Consider the following 26,842-nt stretch of genomic DNA (forward strand, 5'->3'; position numbering starts at 1 on the left):
CTCATCAATTGAAAATAGTTTTATTTCACTCTCATTCTTGTTGGGTATAGAGTTCTAGGTTGGTGAACATGCAAGATATCATTCTGTCATCTTTTAGCTTCCGTTGTTGCGCTTGCAAAGTCAGTTTCAATCTGTTACTCCTTTGAATGTAATTGGTCTTTTTTCTCTAGATGCTTTTATTTATTTGTTTGTTTATTTTTGGTGCACAACAGTTGCAGTATGATATATCTAGATATGAATTCCTTCTAATTTATCCTGCATGGGGTTTGTTGGTCTTCTTCAATCTTTGGGTTGGTGCCTTTCTTTAGTACTGGAAGCCTGACTCATTATCTCTTCACCTCTTACCTCTACATAATTTTCCCTCTCCTCTCCTTCTGGAACTCCAATTAAACATATTTAGACCTCTTCTATCTTTCATGTCTTTTAGCTTCTCCTGTATTTTCTATCATCTTATCTTTCTATGTGGCAGTCTAGATAATTTCTTCTTACCTATTTTCCAATTCACGAATTCTCTTTTTATCTAAATTTCCATTTAACCCACCCACTGAGTTTTTTGTTCTATTGGTTTATTGTTGTTGTTTTATTTCTAGAAGTACTCTTTTGTTCTTCAAATCTTCTAGGTTATTACTTATTGTTTCCTATTGCCTGAAGATATTATCAAGCTTGTCTTTGATGTCTTTAAACATTTTAAGCATAGCTGTTTTATCTTTGTTTAAGGATTTAAATATCTGCTGTCTATGTAGATATGTTTTATTGTTTATGTTGGTTTATGCTGGCTCTCATTCATGGTATTTTATTTCATTGTGTACCCCTCCCCATCTTTTAACTGTGTGTTTTAGTGTTGAAAAATAGTATGTGTAGATTCTGTGAGGCCTATAATGAGAATATCTTCCTTCAAAGTGTCTTGTGTTGTCTCTTTCAGGTACTTAGGTACAATATCATCTAGGCCACTGTAATTAAATTCTTGGCATGAAGGTTTGGAGATTTTCCCCAAGTGATGGGAATTTAGACTACGAATGTGATGCCATTTTAGTTTGTAGTTATTCATTTTCAGAAATTTTTTCTCCCTCCTTTGTCCAGTGTCAAGGCAACTTTCCTCATAGCCTGCAGGGGTGGGAAAGGGGCAGGTTCACCTTATCCAAGAGTATAGCCCTTTGGGGTCCCTACCTAATGTAGGGAGGGTCTCTCATTAGACCCCTAACCTTTAGTGGGCCCTGGGCTTCAACTTTGTCCCTCTGGCCCCATGAGGCCATCAACGCTGTAATTCAGATTTACTGAGTTTGGTACCTGCCTTAGGTCAAAGCTGGGTCTGTGCTCCACTTCCTCTCTGGGTTCTTGCTTATCCTCAGAAATTACCCTGGTATTCCCTTCCTATCGTGTCAGGTCTCCTATGCTTCTAGGTAGATTTTTTAAAATATATTTTTCCAACATTTAATTTTTTGTTCAGTGGGAAGATTGTTCAAATAACCTTTCCACAGTATTACCAAAGATGGAAAACTAATTTTTTTCCCATGCAGAGGTGTTTTTTTTTTTTTTGTCCCCTTTCCTTTGTATCTATCTTTGCGATATAATAACTATATTTCAGTATTACTCTGAACTCCTTGCAAGCATAGTTTTGAATGGCTGAAAAACACTTCATTGTATACTTACTCCCTTCCCTTGTTGCCATTTAGAGCGGTTCCTTTTTCAGTATAATAAATTACACTGTGACAAATAGCCTTATACAAGAAGCTGTCATTGGGACTAAGATTATTCCTTTAGGATAGATTTTCCAAAATGGAGTTCCCAGATCAAAGAGCCAGGACATTAGTAAAGATCTTACTTATTAATACATGTGAGTTTCCCAGGGGGCTGTGCTGGTCTATTCTCCCCAGAGCTTTCAAAGATGTCTGCGTCTCTCAAGACAAGTCTTCTTTAATAGGTTATAGACTCACATGGTAGATAGAACATTGAAGAGGTATCAAAGGTGACACAGCGAAGTCTCCCGTCACTCCTGTTCTGGGGCTGTAGCCACTGCTGCTAGGTACTGCTCAGGGGCCCTTTCAGAGTTACCCTTGGACTAAGCAAATAAGTACATAAGTGTTCTTGGGTTTTGTTGTTTAAACAAGGATGGCATGCTGCACGCACTGTCCTAAATCTTGTTTTCCCACTTGGCCATCAATCTTGGTGCTCAGTGCCTGTCAGGATGTAAAGTGCTTCTTAGTCCTTCTGTAGTGACACTGGGTCGGGGAACTATGGGGCAATGACGACCCACTGACGGACAGTTCAGTTGTTGCCAGTCTTTTGCTTTCACAGCCAATGCTATTCATAGCCTCGTGTGTGCCCATCTCCACACATGCGAGAGCACCTTAGGATGGATTCCTAGAAGTGGATTACCAAAGATTGGATGGGTCGGTGACATCAGGTGTTCTGCTCCTTCTTTCTCTTCAGGGTGATGCTGACAGGGACGCTGTCTGACCGACAGCCAGCTGAGCTCCACCTCTTCCGGAATTACGACGCTCCGGAGTGTGTACGGGAGCCTCGTTTCAGCCAGAATATTAACCTAAAGCCTCTAACTCAGCCCTCAGGTTAAAACCATGTTTGATGCATCTATGGGAAGTGATTGGCTCATGAGGCTGTGCGGTGGTGGGTGGGAGTCGTAGGTTTGCCGCTGGGCATACCCAGCCCACCACCCTCCCACCTGCTGCCCTGTCTTTGTCAGCTGATGGCAGGCAGAGCTGGGGCGCTGTCAGGCCTGGACAGGCAATAGGAGGCCCCTGGAGGCCCTCAGCTAGACCCTGCCTTCCATCAGGATGGCAGGAAGAGACAGCCTGGCCTTGTCGGGCCTGCTCCTGAACAGCTCCCTGCCTCTCCCTCTTACACATGCGCACCAAGATCTGAAGCCTGTGGGTTTTCTACCAGTCCCTTGTCCCACTGGGCCACCTTCCTTCCCAACCCCAGAGCAGCTGGTGTGGCGGGCAGCCCGGAGCAGTGGGGCAGCCCCCACCTACTTCCGGCCTAATGGGCGCTTCCTGGACGGTGGGCTGCTGGCCAACAACCCCACGCTGGACGCCATGACTGAGATCCATGAGTACAACCAGGATATGATCCGCAAGGTGAGGGCCACCTCCAGGTTGGAAGGGCCGGACATGACCACCTGCTGCAGCCACCCCGGGTCAGCAAACCTCACTAAGGATTGACTCCTAAGAAAGCAAATGGCTTTTGTTCACGCGTTCATGGATTTGTTATCTCACACTTGAACCTGTTTGGGGGTATCTGCCCAAGGCACTGTGCTAAGAGGGGTTCTGAGGCCCAGCCTGGACCTGTGGTGCAGAGTTATGGTCAGTTAACAGCATCTGCTGTTTTAGGAGAGGGCGGCATGCATATCAGTAGTAACTGCCAGTCCCAGCCCTAGCCACTCCGCCCCGCCTGGGGACACACACTTGCCCTTGAGCTTCTTAATCTCGGGAGACAGTCCATGAACAAGTATTCGCCCTTCCTGGTGTTTCGGGTGCTGTGACCGAGGACTGTGCGGGGGGCCCAGAAGGAGCATCACCTCTGCTGGGAGACCTGGGAACTGGGAAAGGGCTTACGGAGGAAGGGACCCCATCCTGAGATTGTTGGGGTCGGGCAGTGCAGAGTCAGTTATCTGGAGGAAGAGAAGTGGCCCTCAGCCCGAGGAGCTTCGCGCAGAGGTGGGCAAGGCCCATGCGTGCAAGCAGAGGCAGTGTGGTGCAGTGGTCTGAGCGTGGGTCCTGGAGCCACACGGCCTCTGGGTTTGGGTCCTGAATCTGCCCATGCTTCCCTTCAGCCACTGAATGGGGTTGGGGGTTGTCAGGAGGCATCTGTGCGCTCCTATCTGGGAAGCGTATAGGACAGTGCCTGTCCCATGTACTGGCTGTGATTCCCTCTGCAGTCATCACTAAGTCCTAGACGCAGCCCATGGGTGGCGAGGCTGGGGCTCTGCCGTCGGAGAGACGAGCGCCCTCTAGGGGCCAGACTGGGCAGGAACGGCTTCCTGGAGGAGGAAGGATTCAGACTGTGGGATGGGGAAGGGTCCTCAGATGTCATCCATCTAAGCTGTCTCCTATTGGATGACCGGCCTGGGTAACAGTGTCTCATCAAGGTCACCCAGCTAATTGGCAGCAGAGCTCATTCTGGACCAAAGGAGGAGGCAGCACAGCTGTGCTCCCGCCACAGGAGGCCCGTCTCCCTCCCATGCTCCCCCTCTCTCACCCCTGGGTGCCTTTCACCCGTAGAAAGGTCCACCAGGGGGAGGCATCCTCTGACTACCCCTGTCCTGTCCCCAACAGGGTCAGGGCAACAAGGTGAAGAAACTCTCCATTGTCGTCTCTCTGGGGACAGGGAAGTCCCCGCAGGTGCCCGTGACTTGTGTGGATGTCTTCCGTCCCAGCAACCCCTGGGAACTGGCTAAGACTGTTTTTGGGGCCAAGGAACTGGGCAAGATGGTGGTGGACTGTGTGAGTATGGGCCTCCCCAAGCCCCCTTCCCTCGGGGTCTCAGCCCCATGACGCCTTCACCCTCTTCCATAGTACCCTACGTGCCAGGGACGCTTTGCTCACCCTCTTTAACCAGCTCAAGGGGGAGGAGGGTCCCTGATTCAGAGTCCCAGTTCTGGCAGGGACCCTCAATCACCATCTACGGGGGGGTTTCAAGCGCCTTTTAGCTGTGGATCCTTTCTTTCAAACAGCCCCATGTGGAACCCTAGAATATCAGAATATCAGGGGCCTGTCCACTCAGCCCCTGTCCACTCCCAGCACACTCACTTACCCTGAATGGGCACTGCTTAGCCACCATGTAAACCACAGCCAGGCCCCTCTGGTCACACAACTGGGACAGTCACATCAGCCCAGGGAGCGGGACTTGTCCAGAGTCACTCTGCTGATGGGTGGCGAAGCCAGACTGGAACCTGGGGCTCCCCAGGCAGGGACTGTGGGTGTGGTGTATGCTGTGTGCTCACAGAGACTGCTTCTCACCAGTGCACGGATGCAGATGGGCGGGCTGTGGACCGTGCCCGGGCTTGGTGTGAGATGGTCGGCATCCAGTACTTCAGGTGAGGGCTCGGCCCCAGCCCCCAACCCCCAGCCCCACTCCCTGGCCAGCCAGACCTGGAGACCTTCCCCACCCCAATCCTTGGCATGGACTTTCTTTTCCAAGTCCTAGCTCTTGTCCTGCACCCAGGCCGAGAGTTCTGGGGTGACCCCTCCTCCTTGACTTGGACAGATTGAACCCCCAGCTGGGGACGGACATCATGCTGGATGAGGTCAGTGACATGGTACTGGTCAACGCCCTCTGGGAGACCGAGGTCTATATCTACGAGCACCGGGAGCAGTTCCACAAGCTCATCCAACTGCTGATGTCACCGTAGGGCCACCAGGCCCCCCAGACCCCCATCCACCCACCCCACCCCCCGCCACCACCCAACTGCTGCTGGGAGGAGGGTGAGCTGGGCCCAGGTGGCTCTGTCCACAGACCAGGCCTCAGACAGTGCTGGGCTTCCTGCCTGAGGCTGGTCCTGAAGGCCTCGCTCCCACTCTGTCCCTGCCTTCGGGCACTTTCTGTCATTCCAGGCTTTGAAAGCCTAGAGTCTCCCTGGGGCCTTCTCCCTGACGTCAAGGACAATTAACTCAGGGGCTCCTTGCCCTGTCGGCTAAAACACTACGGGCACCCAGCTGTGCCTCCAGCCCCTGCCTCCCAGAGGACCCTAAGCTCTTCCTGGTCCCCTGGGGGTGCAGCCACCCCTTCCACCCTGAGCCCTCCTTCCCTGGGGGTGCAGCTAGAGAAACTGGCCTTTGCCCACCCCATCAGCAGGAGAAGCCCACGCTCTGGGAGTGGGTTGCCCCATTCGACTTTGCCCCTCAATAGGTGTTCAGCACCTGCACCCCTCAGAGCTGCCGCACCCTGCCAGCTCGCCTCAGTTCTCAAAGGTCGCTCCTGGGACTTGAATTATTCTTCCCGACAGGCAATGGTTTATGAGTGGGGCGGGGCTGCCCCAAGCTGTGAAATAAACGGTTTGGTTCCAGTTCCCCTGAGTTGTGTGTACTGTGGTGTGAGTGTCCCCTGTTCCCCTACCCACCAGTGCCCCTCAGCCTTGACCTTCAGCCTGACCGTGGTCTTCCTGTGCCCACTCAGATAGCCGCACTGTTTCCTGGGCTCCCAGGGGAGGGACACCTCTTCTTTCCTCTAGGCCTCCCCAAACCAGGCTGGCAAGAGTGTTCGCAGAGCAGCCAGGCCACCTGCCCCATGGTGGAAAGTGAGGGAGAGCGTCACTGGCAGGGGGAGGAGATGAGACCCAGAGAGGGCAGGGGGCTCCAGCCGGTCATGGTCACACAGCAAGTGAGCATGGCCGAAGTTTGCCCGGGTCTGTGTAACATTAGGGTTTGTGCTGTCCCCTGTCTGTCATACAGAGGGGCGGGGTGGGCAGCAGCCGACGTGGGAGGCTTGGCCCTTGAGGTGCAGGTCTGAGGGGCTCAGGGTAGAGAAGAGACCTGACAACAGTGACGACCCACGGGTGCATTCAGCCTCGGGCTGGGTCCATTAGGGACGGTCCTGGAGGAAGGCACCAAGCAGTTCTCACCCAATCGGGTGGGCAATACCCAGTATAGACGGGCAGAGGGCCGGGGTCCACTCAGAGCCAGGGGTCCCCAGCTGGCCTGGGGAAGCCTTGTCCTCGAGGAGGTGACCTAGGAGAGTGACTCATCCACGCGTGCCCACCGGTCTGCGGCTCAGGGGTAAATAATTGAAGGGCAGGTCACACGAACCCGCCCGCGTCACAGGATGCCTTCCCCGCCGGGTCTGGTTACGCCCCAGATCGCATTCTGACATCCCTGGCTGGTGAATAATTAAGCTGCCACCTCCTCCTCGGCCGGCCCTCCATTTCCAGGTCCCACTCTGCAGCCTCCTTCACCACCCGCGGAACAGTGGGCACCAGTGGGCACTGACCCCAGCACCCTGCCAGCGCCACCAGCCTCCTGCTCAACACCCAGGTGCAGCCCGCTCCATGGCCCCCGAGATGGACCAGTTCTACAGGTCCACCATGGCCATCTACAAGGTGAGCACGTGTACAGCCCAGGCCCAGGGCCGGAACACCCCCCTCCCAGGGCGTGAAGGTCCGGCCAGCTCTGTAGGACAGAGCATGAGCAGGGCTGCAGCGCATTCTGGCAAGGAAGGCCCAGTGGACACAGGCTGGGCTGAGCTGGGGGCAGTCAGTCACCACAGCCCCAACCTGAGGCTCCCAGGGAGTGCTTTGTCCACAGTCACCCAGTGAGTGACAGGACTGCTGGTAAGGTACTTAGCAGGAGCCTCAACTCCCAAACACTGAGCAAGGCAGGACAGGGCCCAGCATGGCTGCAGCTGGGAGTAGGGGCCCCAAAGAGCCTCCTGGCCTGAGAAGGGGGAGTTTCTCTCTCTTTGTCTCTATCTTCCTGTTCTGCCTCTCTGTCTCTGTTTCTCGTCTCTATCTCACTCACATTTCTGAGCCCCTCACTCAAACAAATTACTTCACTCCAGAGGGGTTGCTGCAGTCTCCAAAGACATTTATTGAGCACCTACTGTACACAGTACCTTTTCACACGTAAGCCTCACAGCACCCTACCTGTGGGGGTAGAAAATAATCACCCCATTTGATAGATGAGAAAACTGAGACCAGAGAGGTTAAACAGCTTGTTCAAGGTCACCAAGGGAGGCAGAGGGGCTGCAGGGATTTGAACCAAGACCCAATTCCAAGTCCAAGCCCAGGGTTGTCTCCACCACCCAGAGCGCTCTCCTGCTGGCATGGCCTAGGGTGGCCTTGCTCCCAGGGGACTCTGATTTGAGGAGGGCAAGATCTGCTCTTGCCCCTGAGGTGACTGTGGGCAGTCTGTGCATCCAGCCTAGCGAGTCCTGGACTCAGGCCCAGGTTGAGCCGTGCCCAGCTCAGGGCTGCGACAGGCTGGCAGGCTTCAACCCAGTGGGAGGAGGAGAGCCCTCCCGTGCATGGTCTTGGGAGCAAGGGCCCACCTGGGTAGGTGTATGAGCAGGAGCCTGGCATAGAACAGGACCCTACGAGGTGGCCTCTGAGGCGCCTGCAGGGTTCTGAGTGCCTCCAGGTTTCTCAGTGGGCTCCCCCAGGTCCTGGAAGCTTCTCAGTGGGGTGCGGGTGCCCTGCTTCTGAGGCCCCGAGACGTGCCTGCGCTCATCCTTCTTCTTCCTCTCCCAATGTCCACGCTCTCTCTTTGCGCTCGGGGTCCAGAGCATCATGGAGCAGTTTAACCCTGCCCTGGAGAACCTGGTGTACCTGGGAAACAACTACCTCCGGGCCTTCCACGGTAAGTGCCCGGCCACAGACCTACCCACTCACCCGGCCCCTCCACGCAGACACCCACACACCCCACCCATATTCTCTGCACCCCACACCGGACAGCCATTCACCATTTCCCAGAAATGCCCCCTCCACCAGTGCCATCCACAGAGGGTTGCGAGCCATCTGTAAGAGGGACAGGCCAGGGACATACCTGAAGCCAAGTACCACCCAGTCCCTCCCAGCCTTTTAGGACTTCGGAGTCAAAGCCTGTTTCCTCCACACCAGTGGCCTGAGCCCACCCTTCACCTGCCCCCACCCTGTGCCCCTACCCCTGTGCCTCACAACACAGCTGCCCACCCCTCCTTATGGGCACACAGATGCCTGCACCCACACCCACAACAGAGCCACACCAAGGTCCTGCTCAGTTCCAAGCCCTGACCCTGCAGGAGGAACCCATCGCATGCCACACCTCTCTTCTCTGGCCATCGCCACATCTCTACACACGCCACCTAGGGTACCCCCGCCCTCTCACGTACACCTACGCCAGATCCCACACTGTTCCCTCCACACACTCCTGCTGGAAGGAGGGTCTCCAGAAGGATGGGGGCAGATGGAGGAGGCGCCTGGCACTGGACCTGTTCCTTCTCCCCATGCAGCTCTGTCCGAGGCGGCCGAGGTGTACTTCAGTGCCATCCAGAAGATTGGGGAGCAAGCCCTGCAGAGTTCCACCTCACAGATTCTGGGTGAGGGGCTCCCCTCTTCCGCGCTGTCCCCCACAGCTTCTTGGGCTCGGGGGGTTACTCCTCCTCGCCCTGCCTGCACCCCCGGCCTCTTCCTGCTGAGTGTGCTCCAGGCCACTCTGCCCGCATCCCTGGTGCCTCCGCTCCCCCTTGCCTGCCTTGCTCCCGTTCTTGGGTCCCAGAGGGTTTCCTTTTATAGTCTTGCCCTTACAGGGAGTCCCCCCCCCCCAAAGACACAGGCCTTGCAGCTTGGGCCCAGAGTCCAGACTCCCTGCAGGGCCGTTGCAGGGCTGGGCCAGGTACTGCCAGCCCCAGAGCAATAGGGGAAATCCCTGGACTTTGGCCCCCAAATCCAGCCGCAGGCAGGCCCTTCTGGCAGCTTCTGGCGGGAGGAGGGAGGAAGGGGCAGGCTCCCCCCTGAAGCTGTTCTCTATGCCTCCAGGTGAGATCTTGGTGCAGATGTCAGATACCCAGCGGCACTTGACCTCTGACCTGCAGGTGGTGGTGAGTCCGGCCTGGGGGAGGGTCACTTAGGACAGTGGGCTGTGTTCTGTGGAGGCAGAGGGCGAAGGCTCACCCTCCCACAGCCATTCTGAGGAAGGACGGGCTGCCGTCTCGGGGACCTGCCGGCCCAGCTCTGCTGGCCACATTTACCTACAGTGTCTTATTCCCGCCTCCAACCACCTGGGAGGCAGGTGCCATCTTTGTTCCCATTTTACAGAGGAGGAAACTGAGTGTCAGAGATCTAGCCACTCACCCAAGATTCCAGAGGAGGCGCAGGAGAGAAAGGGCTGTTGTCCAGGTGCCCCTCCTTCCCTCCAGCCTGCCCTCCACTCTTCCAGGGAGCAGCCAGTGGCCTACCTTTTCCACCCGTGAGAAAAACACTTCCGTGCCCCTGCCACCCGAAGAACTAAACCCAGGCTCTTCAGGGAGAAATTGCAGGTCCTACTGACCTAGTAGCCCCTGCCTGGCACCCTCCGGCCCCCTGAAGAACTATGCTCCTCAGACACAGCCTCACGTTCCCTCTGCTGGGCTGCTGTTATGCTGTCCTCAGCCTAGAAGCTCCCACCCCTGCCATCCAGCACAGTCACCCCCTCCTCCATGAAGCCTCCCCACGCCTTGGGCAGGTTCAGTCCTTTCTCCCTCTAGACTCCATCAGATGCTTCCATCTGTTCTTAGCACGTGGCAGTTAAGAAAGCGAGTTCTACAGCCAGAGCACCTGGGTCCAAAGCCCAGCTCCCCCAGTTACTGGCTTTGTGATATTGGATGAGCTACTTAACTTTTCTGTGCCTCAGTTTACCTGTCGGTGAAATGGACACAATCATAATAACTGCCCTGTAGGATTCTTGTGAGGATTAGTGAATGAATAAGTATGCATTCGCCTCAGCACCTGGGCTCTCCATGTAGCTTAGCTGCAATAATCAGAAGTACAGTGTCCTCTCCTGTGTCTATCCCCGCCCAGCCTGGGAGCTCCGCTGCAACGTGGAGCTCTTCTCTGTATTGGTCCAGGGCCTGGGATGGGGACTGGCACCAAGCAGGGCTTCACTGGCTGTGGGAGGAAAGAATGAGCTTTGAGAAGGGAGTGGGGCTTGGCCAGAGGGAGAGGAGGAGAGAGGGCATTCCGAGAGGGCGCAGTGGGCCGAGCACGTGCGTGAGCCTGGCCCCCAACAGGTAGACGTGAGCCAGAGAGCCGGGGCTGGGCAAGGGGGAGGCGTAGGGTCCACCCGATGGCGAGTGCCCTTGGAAAGTTCGGGAGGAAATTTTAATTGTGACACTCTGTGGTTCTCAAACATGTATATGGGGAACCCCAAAAGTCAGGGTGCTCTTTGGGGGACTCCGTTAAATACTCATCAGCTTGGTGACCATGTCAAAGTGCGGGACAATTTTACTAGCGTAAACTGTGCATCCACCAACACAAGATAAAAGCCTCCCCCTGGGTCCACCTCCTGGACCTTCTGAGGTGTATGTAGCACTAAGCCTGCTCCATCTCCTGGGGTTTGGGTGGGGAGTGATGGAGCCCAGCTCCCCTGGCAGCCTGGGACTTCCTGTCCTTGTGTTTGATGTCTCTCCATGTCACTTGTGGCACCCTTGGGCTGGACAGGGACAAGTATCACCCAGGCCCGCTCTGTAAGGAGAGCTGCCGTTTCTGGGCACCGGTGTCTTGGCTGTGACAGCTGGGCAGGGCCCTCAGCCAGCACCATACGGCCGAACACAGCAGAGGTCTCCACTCCCTCGGGCTCATTCCTGCAGCAACTATTTACTGCCGTGTGCCAGGCACTGTTGTAGACACTGCGGGTCCAGCAGACAAAAACCCCTGCCCTCCCCAGAAGAGGAACCAGACCAAAACCAAGACAAGTGAATATATATGTGACAGGTTAGATGCAAAACAGGCCATGGAGAAAAACAAGAGCAGGGAAGGGGATGGGAAATGCTGAAGGGGTGCCATTTTTAACAGATGTTCAAGGAAAACATCACTAGAAAGGTGACCTTGAGAAAAGGCCTGAAGGAGGTGAGGAGTGAGCCAGGGAGACACAGGGAAGAGTGTTCTGGGCAGAGGGAACAACACGTGGAAGGACTTGAAGAGGCCATGTGGCTGGAGTACGAGTGCAGGGCAGATGACCAGCCATTAACAGGAGCCTCTCAGGGCTCTGAGGAAAGGACTGACAGGACCTGACTTAAGTTTGGTGTTTTTATGGTAAACGAATACACAGACACCGAAAATCTCACTGAATAAATTAGACTTGACTGACACACGATAAGGCACACCCACCCTTGCACCTACCACCCAGGTAAAGAACTTTGCAGCTTCCCCAGAAGCCCCCCCATGTGCCCCCATCAAAATCACTGCCCCTCCCGCTCTCCCTCCAAAAGCGACCACTGGGCTGACCCTTCTGTGTGTGCCTTCGTCGTTGATCACCCAAGCGTACCTCTCTAGACTCTAGAGTTTGGTCTTGCTCTGTTTTGTTTGTTAGTTCTAAATATGTGTTTGGTTGTCTTAATCTACTGATTCCCCCTCCATCTCTCTCCTCTCCTTACAACTTGTCAGTCAAAGGCCCTGGGGTCTTCTGACTGGTTGGTTTTCCCAGTCTGGAAGTTGCTAGTTGCACACTCCCGGTGCAGTTCAGCTTCTTCCTCTGTCCTCTGGATCCAGGGCTGATCAGACTCAGGTTCCATCCCTCTGGCAAGACTAGAGGTGGTGCTGGGTCTTCCACTGGGAGGTCCGTCACGTCTGCTGTCCTGTGATATTAACAGCCATAGAGGCTCAGTGTGTCCAGATGCATTTGCACACGGGTAGTTGCAAAATGCTGCAATTCTGATGCCCTTTCACTTATTAACTGGGATAGTTCTAGAGGAGTCACCTGTCCTTATCTGCTATTTGTTACCCAGTGGCACGTTTCATCCGGGAACAGCAGGATAAAGGCTTATGCTCACCCTTTACTTATGCTGTCATCCTCTGAATGTGACCAAACGGCTTTATTTGCTTTTTTAACTAGCATCATTATTGGAATATGTTTTAGTATCATCAGTATCATCGGTTTAAACAGACTTCATGGGTTTCAATCCTTTGCAATTATCACCTTTATTTGCAGTTGAAAATGTCCCGTCTTTGGCCAGTAGGACCCTCTTCATCTGACTCCTGAGTCCCTGTCAAATGACCCTAGTAGTTCTGACAGCTCCTTCCTATCTAGTCCGCCAAGATGGTCCATCTTCCTCTGGTACTTTTGCTGCTCTAGACATGGACTCAGCCATCTCTCCATGAAGGCCTGTTTTTATTTTTTGTTTTTAGTGGGAAGTGGTGTTTTAAAACCATAATCTGGGCACTGAGCGTGTTCATTGCTACTGGGGTGTTCATTGTTTTTAGGCCTTCCCAGTGGCCAGTACTGTACGTACATGCGTACAAACATGTGTCTATGTATGTGTCATATACAGAGGGTGCCACAAAATGTAGACACATTTTAAGAAAGGAAAAAACTATGAGAATTGTAATACTCAATATATACCAATAACAAGCGATGAATACAAGTCACGTTTGACTTCTGCAATTACAAGAGGTGCTCAGAGTAGTTCCCATCAGTGTCCAGACACTTCTGATGATGGCGAACTACTGCTTGAGCAACGCTGACCAAAGTGTCCACTTGGATACTTTTTTTTTTGGCACCCTCAGTATATGCATTATATAAACATAGATACATACACTCTAGATACATGACTATATATATATATATATATATATATATATATATATATATATATATAGAGAGAGAGAGAGAGAGAGAGAGAGAGAGAGAGAGAGAAAATACTTCATAAGTTTGTATTGACACGGCCATTTCAAATTCAGCACCACAGGATTTTTACTTCACCTCTTCCATATGACCAATATCTTCTTTGTTCCACAACAAGAATTCTGATACTCAAAGATACAGAAGTGAAATAATGAGAATATCCCGTAATTACCATTTGCTTTATCTCCCATTGCACACACAACAGCTTCCAAATGACAGATAACTTAGTAACTCTACCACCACCAATATGGTTTCTAAAAACAGTTCAGATTTGGTTTGCATCTGCTTTCCCCATTCTTGTTTCACTTTTAAAGTCGTTGTCCTGTTTCTACTTGGTCAGAACATAGAGCCCTGTTACACTCCCTGCTGCTTCCCTTTGACCCTCATTGACTTTTGTTTAAAGTAGCTGCATATTTAATGTTCACCCGCAATCCTATGTCAGTGTCAGTGTCGCTTGTCATTTTGGTTGTCTGAAGCTTGTTCTCTAATAGTCCCCACAAGAAGGGCTCATGTGAACAATGTTCTCTGAGTTCTGACATGGAGATAATAATTTGTTCTTATAAAGTCAGTTTTGTTGGATACAAAATCCTTGGGGGACTTTCTTTTCCTCCCTGCCTCCCTCCCTTCCTTCCTTCTTTCTTTCCTGTCTCTCTCCCTCCTTTCTTTCTCTTTCTTTCATTTCTGATTATCTTAAATATGTTTTTCTTCTAACATAGAACATAATACATTGCTAATGAAAAGTCTGATTATCTACTTTTTCCATTATAAATTACTTGCTTATTTTGGCTAGATGCCCAAAAAACTTTTTTCTTTCTTTTTCTTAAGTCTAATAATTTTTCTAGACTATGTCTTGGTATTGGTCAGTCTGTGTCAATATTCTCAGTTATGGGGTGTACTCTTTCCATCTGTAGTTTCAAATCTTTTTTTTTTTTTTTTACTTTCAGGAAAAGTTATGTTAAATTATAAGTTTTAGAATTTTTTGGGTTCCCTTTTTTTGCATTTCTTCTTCGGAAACTCCTATTCCCGGTACATTAGATTTCCATAGCGTATTTTTAATATCTGTCTCTTCCTCTTGGATATTTTTACTTTTTTCTTCATTTTTTTCTCCTAAAAAAAAATATGATGATTTACTACCTGGAATGAGAATGGAACCCATAATAGGATTGCCATCAAATACATAGATACAGATAGACATATAGACATATAAGTACATAGATATAGATATAGATATATAGATACATCAGCTTTACTAAGATACAATTCACATACCATAAAATTCATCCTTTCAAAGTGTATGATTCAGAGGTTTTTAGTATACTCACAGAGTTTTAAAACCATCCCCGCTATCTAATTTTAGAACATTTTTATCACCCTCACCCCAAAAATAATTCTCCCTATTTCTTTGTTTCTTTTTTATTTAATTTTTTTCTTTTTACTTTCTATTTCTCTTCAGATATTCTTTATTGTGTTTATTACTTTTGTGTTCCATATAGTTTTGCCTTCATTACTAAATTTATGTTGTTTTCTTCTTACATTTCTGATTCCTTCCCAAATTCTGTCACCTCATTTCTAAATTTTTCTAATTCATATCCATGTTCTTTTCCTGTCTTGTATTATTTTCTTAATGTCTTTTAGTTCACTTCTAAACCGCAGGTTACAGTTTTCTTCTGTTTTGTGGGCCTATCCTTCTGATGTGATTTCCTTGTATGAATGTCATTCTGTTCTTTAGTCTCTTTTTCTCCTAAAAACTTTCTATTGGATTTAACTTCAAAGGTTTTCTGTTACTCATTTTTATGTGAAATTAGTTTTTATCAAGGTAAACTTTACATACAATAAAATGCACAGTCAGGATTGTCGAGTTTGATGAGTTTTGACAACTGTATACACCAGGTAACCACCATTGTAAACAAGATTTAGAACACTTCCATCAGCCCAGAAAGTTCCATTGTGTCCCTTTCCTGTCAATCCCACCCCAGAAGCAACCACTTTCTGACCTCCGTCTCTAGAGACAGATTTTGCCTGTTCTAGAACTTCATACCAATGGAATTGTACAATATGTATTTCTTTGTGTCCTGCTTCATCCACTCAGCATGATGTCTGTAAGATTAACTCACGTTGTTGCATGTATAATGCTTTGTTGTTGTTTTTTGTTTCTTTGTTGGTTTTCTTTTTCTTTTTTTAATTAAAGTTTATTGGGGTGACAATTGTTAGTAAAGTTACATAGGTTTCAGGTGTACAATTCTGTAATACATCATCTATATCTCACATTGTGTGTTCACCACCCAGAGTCAGTTCTCCTTCCATCACCATATATTAGATCAATGCTTTGTTTTGTTTGATTTCTGTGTATTCCATTGTATGAATCTACCACAATTTGTTTATCCATTTTTCTGTTGATGGTCATTTGGGTTGCTTCCAGTTTGGGGCTATTATGAATAAGGTTGCTGTGAACATTCTCGCAGAGGTTTCCTTGTGGATGTTTTCATTTCTCTTAGGTAAATACCTAGGAGTGGAAATTATAGGTCATAGGGTTGACATATAATTAGCTTTATAAGAAACTGCAAAAGTTTTCCAAAGTTCTTGTACTATCCTGCACTCCCACTAGCAATGCATGAAAGCTACTGTTAGGTTACAGCTGTGCCAAGGTTCAATGCTGCCTGTCTTTTTTATTCTAGCCATTTTAATGGGTATGGAATGGTACCTCACTGTGGTTATATTTTGCATATCCCGATGACTAATGACTTTTAATGGGCTTGTGGACATTTGTAATACTTCCTTCATGAGGTGTTTGTTTAGTCTTTTGGCCATTTTTTATTAGGTTACAGTTATTATTGACTTTTAGAAGATTTGTCTATAGTTAAGACATGAGTTCTTTGTCAGATGTATATATGGTGAATGCTTTTCCCAATTTGTAGTCTGTCTATTCATTTTCTTAATAGTTTCTTTGATGAGCAGACATTTTGAAATTTTTGAAGCGCAATATGGCCCTTTAAAAAAATGGTTTGTACTTGAGCCCTACCCAAGAAATCTTTGCCTACCGCCATGGCAAAGATATTCTCCTAAGTTTTTTTTGTAGAAGCTCTACATTCTGGGCTTTATTTGTGTCTATGATCCATCTCAGATTTATTTTTGTGTATGAAGTGAGAGGGAGTTAGGGTTCATTTTCCCCTGTACAGATAATTCAGTTGTTCCAGCACCATTTAAAAAAGACTTTCCTTTCCCTATTTAATTGACTTGGTGTCTTGGTCAAAACTGATTTGTCATGTACGTGTGGGTCTATTTCTGAACTTTCTACTCGGATCCTTTGATATATTTGTCTGTCCTCATACCAATACCACACTGTATTCATTACTGTAACTTTATAGTGAGTCTTGAAATTAAGTAGTCTTAAGAATTTTGTTCTTCTTTTTCAAAATTGTTTAGTCCATTCAAGATCCTTTGCATTTCCATATAAATTGTAGAATCAGCTTGTCAATTTTCCTAAGAAAGCCTGTTGGGGTTTTGATAGGGTTTGCATTAATCTGTAAATCAATGGTCATCTTAAAAACATTGAGTCTCCTGATCCATGAACATAATATACCTCTCCGTTTATTTCTCATAGCAATGTTTTGTCATTTTCAGTGTAGCAGTCTTGCACGTCTTTTGACAGATTTATTTCTAGGTATTTGATGTTTTTTGAAGCCATTTGTAAATGGCATTTTAAAATTTCCTTTCCCATTTGTTCATTGTTTGACTTATATTTTAGTAGGATCACTCTGGCTCCTGTACTAAGAATAAAATATCAGCAGTTGAGGGAAAAAGCAGAAGCAGGAATAGCAGTTAGGAGGCTCTTGCAGTAATCTAGGATATGGATGATGTGGCTTGGGAAAGGATGGCAGCAGTGGTGGTGTTGAGAAGGGATTGACTGTAGAACCAATAAGATTTTCTGATGGACTGGATGTCAGTTGCAAAAGAAAGAGAAAAGTCAAGATAACGCCAAGGTTTTAGCCTGACGAGCTGGGAGGGTGGAGTAGACATTAGCTGAGGCAGGAAAAATTGAGTGTAGAGCAGTTTGGTTTGAGGGGAGAGATCAGGGGCTTCCTTTTACCCATGGTACATCTGAGATGATTATCAGAAAACCAATCAGAGAAGTGGAATCACCAGTTATGTGTATGAGACCAGAGTTTGGGGGCGGGGTCTGGGCTGGGATGTGCAGGTGGGGTTGTCAGCATGAGGACTGCGTGAGCTCCCCGAGGGCGTCCGTGTACATAAGGAAGGGAAGAGGCCTGAGACCTGAGACCTGGGTCAACCTAACCACTAAGAACCAGGGGCATGAGAGAGAATCAGCAAAGGGCAGAGAAGCAGCAGCTAGGGGTGGTGTGAGGAAAACCAGGAGAGGATGCTGGGCTAAAGCTAAGGGGGAAGGTGTTTCAGGAGGAGGGAGTGGTCAACCATGTTGAATGATGACTACAGGATAAGAGGGATGAGTCCTGAGAATTGATTTAGCAACAGGGAGTCTCAGGGACTTGACAAAAACATTTCAGATGGGGGCCAGCCGGTGGCTCAGGCGGTTAGAGCTCCATGCTCCTAACGCCGAAGGCTGCCGGTTCGATTCCCACATGGGCCAGTGGGCTCTCAACCACAAGGTTGCCGGTTCAACAACTCAAGTCCCGCAAGGGATGGTGGGCAGCGCCCCCTGCAACTAAGATTGAACACGGCACCTTGAGCTGAGCTGCCGCTGAGCTCCTGGATGCCTCAGTTGGTTGGAGCGCGTCCTCTCAACCACAAGGTTGCCAGTTGGATTCCTCGACTCCCACAAGGGATGGTGGGCTGTGCCCCCTGCAACTAGAAACGGCAACTGGACCTGGAGCTGAGCTGCGCCCTCCACAACTAAGACTGAAAGGACAACAACTTGACTTGGAAAAAGTCCTGGAAGTACACACTGTTCCCCAATACAGTCCTGTTAAAAAACAACAACAACAACATTTTAGTTAGTGTGATGGAGCATAGCCTGACTGGAGGGGATTCAAGAGCACATGAGAGGACAGGAGCTGGAGTCAGCTCACAGAAACAGTTATTTCAAGGGGCTAGTTCTGGCAGAGGGGTTTCTTCAGTTGCTGGAGGAACTCAATACATGGAGCTTACGGTGCATGTTTTCAACAGTGGGGCTGCCCTCAGCTTCTGTCTGAGGGGCTTACGGGCCTCACTAATGAAGTGTGTGCCTGGGAGGGGGGAGCAGGGGAGGGCAGTCTCTGTCCTGACCTGCTAGGAGTTCCTCAGCCTGCCTGGGGTTGGTGACTTCCTTATTCCAGAAGCCACCTGCTAATTATAGACAGTCCTCTGGTTCCCTCACAGCAAGAGCTCAAAACCCACTTCAGGCATCAGCCTTGTAATAGAACTATTTCTGTAGCAGCTTGAGGAGGACTTTCCACGAACCCAGTGGTGGCTGGGTCCCATCTGATTGGGACATCCTGGGTCTGTGTCCTCTGTCCACTGGCAAGCGCGGCTGTGGGAAGAATTACAGTCCTGCTGTCCTGCTCTTATGCCTCAGTTCACATGTGACTGGAAACAGAAGAAGTGATATCGTATGCATGGAAGATGCCTTCTTCAGAAGCTGTTTCTGGGGGCAAGAGAAGTGGGATAGGGGAAACAGAATTAAGAAGAAGAGAGAAATCTCCCAGCTTGTCTGCTGTCAGTATTTTAAGGACATTTTTAAAGAGCTCCTGCACCCTGGCCTCCCTGGGGAGAGAGCTCCCAGACTCCCAGGGCTCTCTGCTGGGGACAGGTCGTCACCACCGCCTCCCATGCCCACCCTCGTGACACCCCCTCGTCCTCCTGCGTCATCTCAGCATTGCAGTAATTAAGGCATCATCCGCATGTCCATTCTGTTGGTTTTGTGCATTTAAAATGTTTTCTGGGGTCTTCTGTGGGTCCCCATTCGTCTCTCCAGGCACCATTCTCCACCTTTATTTGTTACAAAGTCACCTGGGTTTTGAGGGTCTGCCCCAGCCCGCATCTCCCATGAGCCCTGTTGTTTCTATTGGGCAATTTTGTAGGCCTTGGGGATTTTCGGAAGCACACAGTCTGTGTTTGAGCAGAAATCCTGGACTGTCTCTTCAGTGGGAGGCAGAGCCTGGGGGTGGGGGTGGCGCGCCTAGGAGGCCCTTGCTGGGAGGCCCCACAGGTGGGAAGCCTCATTTCCTACTGGATCCAGCAGAAAAGGGCCGCCGTGGGACAGAAATGTGGGCTCAGCACAGCTCATAACACTACACACACCCCTGACCCCCCTACATACTCACATACACCGTGGCAGCCACAGCTCGGGTTCAGGGCATGGCCAGTTCTGGGGAGACCAACTCGAGCTCCCTCACAGACCAGCAGTTACCAAGGCTTCAGAAACAATTGTGGGAGAAAAACTTACAGTTCAGAACTTTTATAATTTACTGTTTTTTTCCTGCACACGGAGAGGAAATTGCCAGCATTCCTTTTCTGGGCAAAGCCCTACCCCGAGGGGCAAAGCTCCCGCAGCACAGCATGGGGACCTCCAGGGCAGGAGGCAGGATCCAAGGAGGGTTCTTGAGCGGGGGCTGCCAGGGGCAAAGGCTGTGCAGACAGAGAAGGTGGAAGGGTCCCCAGAGGGGAGGGACAGTGGGATGACAGATGCTCCTCTGTGCTCCCCGTGCAGCTGGAAGGATTTAGGTCCGACACCCCAACCATGCAGAGTGACCCAGGAACGTGGAACACTGATGGGGGACGCAAAGGGAATGTGCCAGGTGACCAGTGAAGCCCACAGAATCAAAGCTAATTGAGATCATAGGGCTGGAGCTTAGAGAGCAGCTGGCCAAGCCTTTCCTGTGGGGAAACTGAGGCCCAGCGAGGGGCAGCAACTTGTCCAAAGTCACAGAGAAAATTGCAGACAGAACCAGAACTAGGGCATAGTTCTGAGCGTGAACCCGGTAGCCTTCCTGGTCACCCAGGTGGTCAGCGCCTCCTTCTCACCTGTCACTGAAAATCTGACCCCCACCGCTAAGGCCTGAACAGTCCTGAGCGCTTTCATGGGCCCAGCCCTGCCCACATGCAGAGGACACAGAGATGGGTCAGATTTGGTTCATGCCCACAGCGCTCGCTGCTCATACCAAGGGGCTGAACACGCCCAGTGCGAAATTCCGTCCTTTGGCTGGAAATATGAACCATGAACAAATGTGTACGCATTCCAGAAACAAAATGATTGAGCGATGGATTCTGCCTGGGGAAGTCAGGAAGGCCGCCCTGCAGAGGGGGCAGGGAAGCTGGGTTTTGAAGATGGGTGGGAAGTTCCAGGCACAGGGAGCAGCATCACCAAAGCCCAGACTAAGACTAAGAGTGAGAACCAGGAGCTGTTGGCACATTTATCAAGGCTGTTTCGAGCAACATACTTCACTAAATGTTTTGCATATTTAACGACTCAATCCTTCCTCCAACCAGGTGCTCTTATTATGCCTATTTCTCTGACGATTGGTGTGTTAGGAGCACGGTGGGCAATGTATCTGAATGGCCAGTGCAAGGGATGCTGGGACATGGGAATGGCAGGGCTGCTCAGATCACCCCCGCCCTGCATGCCACACAGGTGCAGACATTCCACGGAGACCTGCTGCAGCACATGGAGAAGAACACAAAGCTGGACATGCAGTTCATCAAAGTGAGTCTGGCTGCCCCACCTCGGCCCCCTGCCCATCACAGGCAAACCACCTCTTCCCATTTGATAGATGGGCACATTGAGGTCGGCGCTGGCCCCAGGTTATACGCGTTCCCAGCTGAGCCCCCTGGCTCCTGTCCAGTGTTCTGACCCGTGGGCCAGGTGCCTTGAGCTCTTTGACATGGGGGTCTCCCTCCTCTCTCCACCCCACCCAAGGACAGCCGTCAGCACTATGAGATCGAGTACCGCCACCGAGCCGCCAACCTGGAGAAGTGCATGTCTGATCTGTGGCGCATGGAGCGAAAGCGGGACAAGAATGTGCGGGAGATGAAGGTACAAGGGCTGGGGGCAACACTGGGCTCGGGGGGACCCTCTACCATCCTCCTGAACTCCCCCACCAAGCACCAACCCAGCTCCAGGGCTGTGGCTTGCCCCACCCTCTGAGGTGAGCACAGCTGGAGAGGTCAGCCAGCCCCGTTAGTGGTTGTAGGGACACCCTCAGCTCTGCATCCTGTCCTGTCACTTCCTGCCCTCCCCAGGTGCCTCAGGCCTCCTCCAAAACCCTGGCACCCCTCTCACTTCTCCTACTTCACCCGAGGCCATCAGTCATGCTGCTCCTGAACGTGCAGCAAAGGCGTCAGCCAGCAGCAGCCCCACCATCCTCCCCCTCCCTCCCGCCCAGGCAGAGGTCTGTGCCCCCTGGCTAAGGCCAGCCCTCCTCCTGAGCCCCTCCTCCCCACCCCTGGCCTCTATCCACAAGGCCCCATCCCCCTCCCTGCCTCCTCCTCTGGCTCCTTTAATAAGCTCATCTCTCTTCAAAATCTTCCCTTCCAAGTAGGGATTGTTATTGTTTTTTTTTTAAAGATTTTATTGCGGAAGGGGAATGGGATTTTATTGGGGAAGGGGAACAGTGTGTATTTCCAGGACTTTTTGTTGGGGAACAGTGTGCTTTTCCCAGGACTCTCATCAGTTCCATCCAAATCAAGTTGTTGTCTTTTCGGTCTTAGTTGTGGAGGGCGCAGCTCAGCTCCAAGTGCAGTCGCAGTTGTTAGTTGCAGGGGGTGCAGCCCACCATCCCTTGCAGGAATTGAACCAGCAACCTTGTGGTTGAGAGGATACACTCCAACCAACTGAGCCACCTGTCAGCCCCCAAGTAGGGGGTTGTTAATCAACTCATTGGAACTTTCATCAAACCAACCTCGCTGGGCCCCACCTCTGTGCTGGGCCCTGAGCTGGTTGCTGGGGCAGATGGATGGCTCAGAAGCCAGCCCTGCCTGTGAGAAACACCTGGGCCAGGGGGTCGCAATGCCCAGGCTCATGAGGATAAGGATGCCCAGGAGATGGCAGGCCTGGGAGCTGGGATGGGCCTGGTGCTCAGGGGAGGCTTCTAGGAGGAGGCTGCTGGGTCAGGACGGGCTGGAGCCTTCGGACAGCTGGCACCTGCGGTGGGTGGGATGAGGCACTTACCGCTGCCTCCAGCTAGAAGCCCCTTTTCTCCAGGAGAGCGTGAACCGGCTGCATGCGCAGATGCAGGCCTTCGTGTCGGAGAGTCAGCGGGCCGCTGAACTGGAAGAGAAGCGGCGCTATCGTTTCCTGGCGGAGAAGCACCTGCTACTTTCCAATACCTTCCTACAGTTTTTTGGCCGGGTGAGCTGGGGCCAGGGGATAGCGAATGGAGCTCTTTTAGGGACTGTGCTCTGCCAGCTGGCTGCTCCCAGGATGTTCCTTCCCTTCCACCCCTTTCCCTCTATTGTTTTTATTTACTCTCTCCATCTATTTTTTTGTGTATTCGTTTTTGTGTTTATTCATATCATCAGATATTCATTTATTCGTTCATGATTTGTTTATTCACGTACTCATTCACTAATCCATGCATTTATTCATTCACGTGGGAACTATCTATTTTTCATTCCTGCTTGCATATACTCACCATTCACAAATTCATTAACTTGTAGGTTCAGTTATTGTCTATTAGTTTTATCATATTATTTATATTTTCTATGCTCTTGCTTTGTTCTATCTGCTAGACCAATAGGAAATTTTCATTTCTCGTTGGATTTCTAATGGACTTTGCTTTCTGTATTTAGCTGCCATGTTGTTTAGTGCTGTTGGTTTTTGAGTATTTTACGTTCTCTGTAAATATTGCCATTTATGAACTTAATGTCTCTCATAATCCAGTCTGATGCTTTTAATTCCACTTTGAGATTAATATTGACCTTTCTACTTACTCTTCTCTTGTCTCTTTGTTTTATTTTATTTATTTATTTGTTTATTTATTCACTTATTTATTATTTTTTTTATCTTTTTTAAAATCTCTCGGTTTTAAATGTGTTTTCTGTTACTAAGATATAGCTCAGTTTTTTTATGTTTGACCAGTCTGACAGTCTATGCCTTCTAAAAGAGGAATTCAGTCCATTCCATTTAACCTAACAACTGATATGCCTGTTTTATTCTTTTTGGATAACTTGATTTAACTGTCTTTACTTCGTCATTTCCTTTTTTTTCTCCTATTCTTATTCTTGTCAATTTGGTTGAGTTACGATACATTCCCTTTCCCCCTTTATTAATTTGGAAATTCAACTGTTCTTTCCACCGCTACCTGTGATAATCTAATTTTATGACCCCCCCATAGTCACATGTATTCATCTTTTTTTTTTTTAAATACTAACCACCACCACCCCACTACTCGGTCCATTGCTCCTCCCAGCCCCGTAAGATGAGACCTTGAGAAGGATTGTCCTGCCCTCCCTGGTACTCTGACATGAGGCCTTTGGAAAGGTTTTACTCCTCCCTTCATGCTCCCTGACCCCCACCTCTTGGTTTTGCCAAGAAAATTCAGGACTTTTAGTTCCAAACTCTCACTAGTTATTTCATTGCACCACGGCCCTTCTATTCCACGAACCTTTACTTATATTACATACTTGCCACTGCCCAGTGCACTATCATCCACTAATATTCCACATACATATAATCAGATACACTGCTCACCGCTACTTCCACTCCTTTTTATATCCCACTGTCTTGAGGTTTCTGTCTTAATTGATTACTGTGGCTAGAGAACTTTCAAGAGTATTTTCTACAGATACACCGCCTGAATCCTTGCATATCTGCAAATGTCTTGCTTTTACCCTGACCCGTGAGTGGCATACAAGCTGACTGCAGGACTCCAGAGTCACAGGCCTTTTTTCTTACGGTCCAAGATGATGTTCTCCTGTTTCTATGCTCCGTGTTATAGGTGCTAAGTTGGGTCCTGATCTGTCTCCTTTCCTTGTAAGTAACTGGCTCTTTCTCTGTGGATGCTTGGAGATTTTCTTTGGGTCCTTGGGACTCGGGAACTGGTCCATGTACCACCTAAGCGAGTGCGTCGGTGCCATTTCAGTCTGCAGGCTCACGTCTTCCTTCATAGCAGGAGAGCTGTTTCCTCTTCTGTTTCTTCAATTATTATTATGCCTCTGCCATCCTTTTTCTCATTCTGGAACTCCAGTCATTTGGGCCTCCACATCTATGACCAGGTCTATTTCACTTATTTTTGCTCCGTATTTTGAGATATTTCTCCCTTGACTTGTCAGGCCACCAACTCTGTTCTCAATGGAACTGTTTTCTCTTTTAGCTCATCTGTTCAATTTTAAATCTTAAAATTGTGCTCTGTCTGCTGTAAGAAGGTCTTTGTTATGCAGCAAGTGCTCAAGTGAAGTTCTTGTTACCCCCTTCTCCCAGCTGCCTGGGTGGTCTGCTGGGCTCTCCTCCCTGACCACTGGGTCCTCTTAGATGCCCTGTTTTATTCCTACGCCTCCTCGTGGTCCTGTCGTTTCTCTGGGCTGAGTTGAACTGCAAGGACCCAGGCGGTGGTGCTGGCAAATGTGGCGGTGGGGGAGTGGAGCAATCTCGACCCCAGTGGGACCTCATTCTGCCTCAGGTCTTCCTGTTGCAAGCATGAGCTCTTGCTAGCCTCAGAGATAGAGATTAATGTAGTCTACTCAAGTGGGGAACCACTGCCGACAGTGCTGCTAGGGAAGGTTGTGCAGGTTGTGCACTGCACAATCATGCCTGGTTCAGAGGAAGGGCTGGGCTCTGCTTTCCAAGCTGAACATGCTGGTGCAGACTGTGTTTGCCTGGAGAAAGGAGCACCTTTTTCTTTGCATAAAGAGGTCATCCTCTCACCAGGCTCTGTCCATCCAGAGGGGACATCTGTCTCTAAATTACAAAGAGGTACCTTGTTCGTTAGCAGCAGCCCAGTGGACCCCTGGAACTCAGGAAAGCCAGCAGCCCCTCCCAGGATACACTCAGGAAGGACACTCGGCATTGCCTCCGTGGGCTGTGCCACTCTGGCCCCCGAGTCCTAGTCCTTGCTTGGCCTTTCAGCTGCCAGTCCTCAGGTCCCTGCCAGCCCAGCAGCGGTCAAACTCGTGTCCTGCTCTCTTCTGTAAAGGTCTAACAGGGGCCAAAGCCTCATAATTGCCCTCCTGGCATGTGGAGTTGCCTGCCTGCCTGGCTGCCTGGCCTGGCCTAGCTGTTGACCCCTCCAGAAAGAGGGCTGATGGGATCTGCAGCACGAGGTGCCAGGGACATTGGGACACCATCTTCCCACCATTCCCTCATACGCATAAATTGACGACTTTGTCCCTGCATTTTTCCAATGGCAATCGTTCATTCATTCACTAATTTAACAAATACGTTTGGAGCCCATATGATGTGCCACACTCTGGCTCTCTTTTGCACCTGAGAGAGTGCACAGGTCCCTGACCCACCCAGCCAGCCAGCCTCTCCTCCCTGATGCCACAAACATGGGCTCCTCTGCCCCTCCCCCGCCACATTGCACTTTCCATTACTTCCAATTTCTTTGTTTTCTTATTTAGTGTTCGTTCTGATTTCTTTGTATTCCTGTTCAGTTTCCCAACCACTGAACTCTGGCTGCAAATTCTAGCAAGTGATTTCATTTCTCTGAGCCTCAAGGTTGATGCAGTGATGGCACCTGGAATCCTGTCCTCCTGGCCCTGTGTTCATCCCTTCAAAGATGAAAACCAAAGCCACCATTCAGGAGGTCCCTCTGCTTGCAGTCAGCTGCCCCTAACGGCCAGCAGCAGACTCCTGCCTCCCCACCTCAGGGTCCTTACACCTGCCAGGCCCCTCCCTGAGTCTCAGCATCTGAACCCAGGGGCCCCTGGTGCTGAGCAGAGGTGGGAGGCACAGCTGGATCCCATGGCTGACCTCTGGGTCCAGCTGACTTTCTCCCACTGTCACCACTACACCCAGCCCCAGGCCCGTTCTTTCCCAGAGTGATCCTCTAAGGATCTTATTCTTCTAAACAGTTTTATTGAGATATAATTCACACGCCATGCAAGTCACCCATTTAAAGTGTACAATTCCATGGTTTTTAGTATTAATATAGTCAGCGTTGTGCATCCATTGCTAGGATCAAGCTTAGCACATGTTCATTTCCCCTAAAAAAACACTACCTGTTAACAGTCATTCTCCAAACCTCCCATCCCTACCCCTGCCCTAGGCAACCATTAATCTACTTTCTGTCTCTGTAAGACTTGCCGCTTCTGGACAGTTCATATAAATGGCATCATACAATATGTGGCCCTGGGTCACTGGCTTCTTTCACTGAGCATCACAGTTCACCCATGTTGTAGCGTGTGTCAGTACATCACTCCTTTTTATTGCCGAATAGTATTCCATTGTCTGGATAGACCACATTTTCTTTATCCGTTCATTAATAGATGGTCACCTGGGTTGTTTCTACTTTTTGGCTATATGAATAATGTTGCTACGGCCATCTGTGTAGTAGAACTGAGTTTTTGTGTGGACGTGTTTTCATTCCTCATGGGTACATAGGAACGGGGTTGCTGGGTCATATGGTAACTCTGTTTAACTGTTTGAG

The 26,842-nt window shown here is 49.8% G+C and overlaps 2 protein-coding genes across 8 annotated transcripts in view; both read left to right on the plus strand.

Moving 5' to 3' along the window:
• Window positions 1–6,032, plus strand: part of PLA2G6 (phospholipase A2 group VI) — a 57,279-nt gene extending 51,247 nt beyond the window's left edge. For all 7 annotated transcript variants that reach the window (XM_088796476.1, XM_019752976.3, XM_088796478.1 and 4 more), the window contains 5 exons: window positions 2,431–2,567; window positions 2,941–3,095; window positions 4,293–4,460; window positions 4,980–5,053; window positions 5,224–6,032. In XM_088796476.1, coding sequence (XP_088652602.1) covers window positions 2,431–2,567; window positions 2,941–3,095; window positions 4,293–4,460; window positions 4,980–5,053; window positions 5,224–5,368 — 679 coding nt within the window. In that variant the 3' untranslated portion in view covers window positions 5,369–6,032. The remainder of the gene's footprint in view (window positions 1–2,430; window positions 2,568–2,940; window positions 3,096–4,292; window positions 4,461–4,979; window positions 5,054–5,223) is intronic.
• A 660-nt stretch (window positions 6,033–6,692) lies between these two features.
• Window positions 6,693–26,842, plus strand: part of BAIAP2L2 (BAR/IMD domain containing adaptor protein 2 like 2) — a 28,713-nt gene continuing 8,563 nt past the window's right edge. Inside the window, exons 1-7 of the mRNA XM_019752980.3 lie at window positions 6,693–7,051; window positions 8,231–8,306; window positions 8,938–9,024; window positions 9,464–9,525; window positions 20,890–20,961; window positions 21,175–21,291; window positions 22,459–22,605. Of these exons, the coding sequence (XP_019608539.3) occupies window positions 7,001–7,051; window positions 8,231–8,306; window positions 8,938–9,024; window positions 9,464–9,525; window positions 20,890–20,961; window positions 21,175–21,291; window positions 22,459–22,605 (612 nt within the window). The 5' untranslated portion in view covers window positions 6,693–7,000. The remainder of the gene's footprint in view (window positions 7,052–8,230; window positions 8,307–8,937; window positions 9,025–9,463; window positions 9,526–20,889; window positions 20,962–21,174; window positions 21,292–22,458; window positions 22,606–26,842) is intronic.

This window comes from Rhinolophus sinicus, chromosome 1, assembly GCF_057876585.1.
Source record: "Rhinolophus sinicus isolate RSI-liver-muscle chromosome 1, RSI-T2T, whole genome shotgun sequence".
Lineage (NCBI taxonomy): Eukaryota > Metazoa > Chordata > Mammalia > Chiroptera > Rhinolophidae > Rhinolophus > Rhinolophus sinicus.